General features: G+C 48.6%; 1 protein-coding gene across 1 annotated transcript; it reads left to right on the top strand.

The window, feature by feature from the left end:
- Positions 1-1886: 1886 nt before the first annotated feature.
- LOC123409957 lies at positions 1887-3340 on the top strand. The gene is made up of 4 exons (XM_045102827.1): positions 1887-2008; positions 2104-2184; positions 2298-2973; positions 3080-3340. The coding sequence occupies exons 1-4, from the start codon at positions 1887-1889 to the stop codon at positions 3338-3340; spliced, it is 1140 nt and encodes a 379-aa protein (XP_044958762.1).
- The last annotated feature ends 1256 nt before the right edge of the window (positions 3341-4596 follow it).

The following is a 4596-nucleotide window of genomic DNA, read 5'->3' as shown; positions in this document are numbered from 1 at the left end:
AATCGCCATCGCGCGTTGCGTATTTGGTGCGTCCGCTTTCGTGCGCGGCACACACGAGCGCTCGCGCCGCACTCTCTCCACCGCGGCACCTTCGCCCCGCACGCGCCGGCGCCGGCGAACTGACCCGATGGACGCGCGCGCCCGCGCGCCCGCTCCCCCCTCACCCCATCCTACAACCGCGAACCCTCCGCCCCCGTCGACGTCGCCGCAAACACTAGCCCTGGGAGGGTTGGCCTCACCTCCGCCGGAGCTCCTCCGAGCATCAGCCTCGCGCGCGACGGAGTCGGCTGCATCGGAGGAAGATGAGGATGAAGACGAGGCTTGATTGTTGTGCCTTTCGTTTGTGTCATGAACTTTGTTTGCATTTTGAACTTCGTTGAATGACGTTGTGGGCATGAATTTGAACTTGTGGGCATGAACTTTTGGGCACGAACTTGGTTAAATGATGTCTGCGATTCAAATTATATGTCATGTGTTTTGTGCTCATCTGTGAAATTTATGTTCAAAATGAAAAAATGTGAGGCGCCGGCTGCGCGCGCGCTGTGCATTTTAGCGCACTGCTGGAGCTGCGCGCCCGCGCTACATTTCAGCACGACTGCTGAAGCCAGCGCCGCGTCAAACCTGACAATAGACGCGCTGCAAACAAGATTTTAGCGCGCCGCGCGTTGAACGCCTGTTGAAGATGCTTTAAGAAAGACGCTTGCGATGCACTTTGCAAAGTTTGCTTTCACACATGTCCCTTCGGACTGTATTCTGAACATTTTACTGTCGAAAAATCCCAACTTTATTGAACAAATAGCAAAGTATTGATTAAGAAACAACCATGGAACGTATTTTAGTGGGCCACGAAACATATCTTTGTAAATTATTATGCCTATTATATAGAATCATTTAGACAACTACTCCTTTCGTTTCTAAATGTAAGTCTTTTTTAAAGATTTCACAAGGAGACCACATACGAAATAAAATGAATGAATCTATACTCTAAAATACGTCTATATATACATCCAAAAAATTTAAAAAGACTTATACAACATTAGTTTATAGACGAGTTACGACAACACAGTTTAGTTTTGAACACACGCTAGAACTCCCCTCAAAAATAAAGAAAAAGAAGAACACGCGCTAGAAAAGTTGCTACTACGTACGCTCCGTCACGCATCACGTGTTCGCATGCCACTTCTCGCTCGCGCTCACACCGACGCGCGCGTCACCACGGTCGGGTATGAACGACGTCGCTGCGCCAGACAGACACACACACACATCGATCGACGCACCGAAATGGATCGATCGACGCGCCCGTAATAAAGCGCCGCACGACGAGTTTACTGCGCCATGCATGCATGCGCGCGTGCGTGTAGTGTAAATGTTGAGAAGCAGCAGTTACTACTCACGATTATTTACTCTTTTTCTGCGCCACCTAATGATGATATGGCCCCCGATCGAAGGCGTTTCACCTCATCATCACTGCGATTTTTTTTTTTTTTTTTTTTGCGAAAACATCATCACTGCGATCGGCGCCACGTAGACACGCATGCATCGACGAGAGGGATCGATGAGAGCTTTGGAAACCCACTCCTATGCCGAATTAATCAAGGCGAATTAAGGATATATATGCACGGCCAATCAATATCGGGTTAACACTAGATCCACCAAATCCACGCAATTACTGCTCCCCAAGCCCCTTTCCCATCATCCATGCATGCATGCGTTCGTTCCTGTTATCTCTTCGACCCGGGTCCATATGGACGCATGCATGCTGCTGCTGCTTCCTGCGGCCTGTATATATAGGCCGGGCGCACAGTTCGGCATCCATCTCTACGTGGTGATCTCTGTACATATTTTCTTCTTCTTTTCCTCCATCGTCGGCCGCTCCGCCTTCCTCCATGGAGATGCAGCAGTACTTCGGCGGCGGCGGCGATGGCGATGCTGACTGGCTCCATCAGCTGGCCACGCTCCCGCCTTTGCCGATGAGCTCGTCGTTGCCGCCGCCGCCTCTCCTCATGAGGTCAGTTTCGCGCGTAACGCAGTTTTGTTAATTTTGTGTTCCCCGATCTATTCATCACGCACGACTCAGAGTTGGTTTAGCATCCTCTTGAGCAGCGAGGGCAGCTGCTTACCCATGGCCGCCGCCGCCGCAGCAGCACTTCCTCTTGGGGATTGCTCATCAGCTCTCATGATTAGGTGATGCTCCATCGGTTCTCTCGATGTTGCTCGTGTGATTACACTTAGTAAAAGCTTAGTTGCTTAGGATATGATTGACACGGCTGATCGATTGGCGTGGTCTGATTGATCAGGGCGGAAGAACAGATGGGCTGCCTGCAGATGATCCCGCCGCCAGTTGTTACCGATGATGTGTACAGCAGCTACGCCCCCAACAATGTCGACGTCCTCCCGCCGTTTCCTGCGGGTCTCGACGATCCCACGGCCGGCCTCGACGACGCGCTACTCATGGATTCCTTCAGCGACATCGACCTGGAGGAGTTCGCCGATGCCATCGGCCCCAAGATCAAGACCGAGCCTCTGGACGACGCCATGGTGCCGGCCGATTACGGTTTCGTGGCGCAAGCGCAACAGGCGCGCCCCGTCGTGATCGTGAACCAGGAGCAGCTGGATGCACCACGCGGCGTGCGCCCGGTCGACGATCCCGACGAGGATGACTCAACTGTCGTCGCCGGGGGCTATGAAGCGGCGGCAACCTTTCTGTACGCCGAGCAGAAGCAGGTGAGGCCGGCGCCGCGTCGTGTGCGGAAGAGCGGCGGCGGCGGGTCGCGCCCAGCCGCCGCTGGGAAAAGCCTCGACCACATAGGGTTCGAGGAGCTGCGCACGTACTTCTACATGCCCATCACCAAGGCGGCGCGGGAGATGAACGTCGGCCTCACCGTGCTCAAGAAGCGCTGCCGCGAGCTCGGCGTCGCCCGCTGGCCTCACCGGAAGATGAAGAGCCTCAGGTCCCTCATCCTCAACATCCAGGTACGTACGTGCACGCAGATCGGTCACCAGCTCACCATCTTCGTGAATCGTAACGCAGCGCCACTTGTTGTTCAAGCTAATAAATTGATTGCGTACGTACGTGCAGGAGATGGGGAAGGGCGCCACGTCGCCGGCGGCGGTGCAAGTGGAGCTGGAGGCGCTCGAGAGGTATTGCGCGCGGATGGAGGAGAACCCGGCGATCGAGCTGACGGAGCAGACCAAGAAGCTGCGGCAGGCCTGCTTCAAGGAGAATTACAAGAGGAGGAGAGCGGCTGCATCCGTCAACATGCTCGACCAGTACTGCTACAATGACTTGGGCAGTGATGAGCAGATGACATTGCCACAGATGGGTTTCTTTGGGTTCTAATTTCACAGGACAGGAATTCGCATAACGGTATATATATATATATATATATATATATATATATATACACTGGGGCATGAACCATATATACCCCAATCCTTCATCGGTCAAAGTAAATAAATAACTCACTGAAACGATCATAGATGATCGATGGAGATTCAGCAGGGGTCAAACAAATTAATGACTTAGACGCTTGGGAAGCGCCGCTCCTTTTTTGCGCCATTTACAAGATGCAAAAACATCTCTCTTGTCAGAAGAAAGGATGCAAATATTTCTGGATGAACTACGAACTAGTAGAGTGACTTGTGCAATTGCGTGGGCTACATCTTTACCTTTTTAAAAATATATATGTCGTTAAACTCTCAATTATTCAATTGTTTATCTTACCGTTTTTTAGCTGATTGTTGATCTCACTTGATACGTAATTCTTATTGTCATCCAAGGTTTTATTTTATTTAGTTTATTCTACAATAAAATTATAGATTTTTTTTCTGTAATGTCATTTTAGCATGCACATCGATCCAATTAATTTCCTAATTATATGTATCTGTTCAGTATTATGTTTGTTCAGAATAAACACAGGCTTCACAATGACTATTGTATGAATATTCCATGAATGGTTCTGAGCTAGTCTTACCAGATGTACTTAAGCATATTAGTGTTGGTGAGAAGAAAAGGTTAAACCACTAGAACCAACTTACTTGGTTTAAGTCCATATTTGCCTATAAGTAAAATAGAGAACCTAGCTACGACCTTACCATGGCGCATAAGCTCTTGTCTTCTACAAATACCACGAAAAGCTACCTCCTATAATTCAAAAGGTAAATCTTTTAGGATTGGCACACTCTTCAAATCTTACTTTGACAAACTATTCATGTGCTAACATGTTACTTAATACTCCTAGTTAATATACAAATAATTCTACATTCTAATGATAAAATTCTTTAAAAATATAGTAATATCATATTCATCTTTTGAATGCCAGTAATTATTTCTTTTTAGGTGGTGAACTTATAAATATGTTTGGATGGTACATATTATACTAGACATGAATATAATTTGTATAAAAATTACACTACTGTAGAACTGGCTACAAATGGGCAGTGGCAGGGTTACTAGTGGCCGGTGCATATGAACACACATCACAGGTAGTTAACATGTCGGTGGCAGGTCTGTATCCCCACCCGACATTGGTAACTTCCTCATACTACCATTTAAAAAAATTATGTCGTGGCAGTGCTTTCGCGTTCAACTGTCCA

The sequence above is a fragment of the Hordeum vulgare genome, chromosome 7H (assembly GCF_904849725.1).
Source record: "Hordeum vulgare subsp. vulgare chromosome 7H, MorexV3_pseudomolecules_assembly, whole genome shotgun sequence".
Lineage (NCBI taxonomy): Eukaryota > Viridiplantae > Streptophyta > Magnoliopsida > Poales > Poaceae > Hordeum > Hordeum vulgare.
The sequence above is the reverse complement of the archived record's forward strand: the minus strand, read 5'-3'. Positions and strand labels throughout refer to the sequence as shown.

Excerpts from the sequence above, each read along its gene's own strand:
- LOC123409957 (XM_045102827.1), top strand. The coding sequence starts at position 1,887 with ATGGAGATGCAGCAGTACTTCGGCGGCGGCGGCGATGGCGATGCTGAC. Across the intron at positions 2,009-2,103 it reads CCGCCGCCTCTCCTCATGAG|CGAGGGCAGCTGCTTACCCA; the intron begins GTCAGTTTCGCG and ends CCTCTTGAGCAG. Across the intron at positions 2,185-2,297 it reads TCATCAGCTCTCATGATTAG|GGCGGAAGAACAGATGGGCT; the intron begins GTGATGCTCCAT and ends CTGATTGATCAG.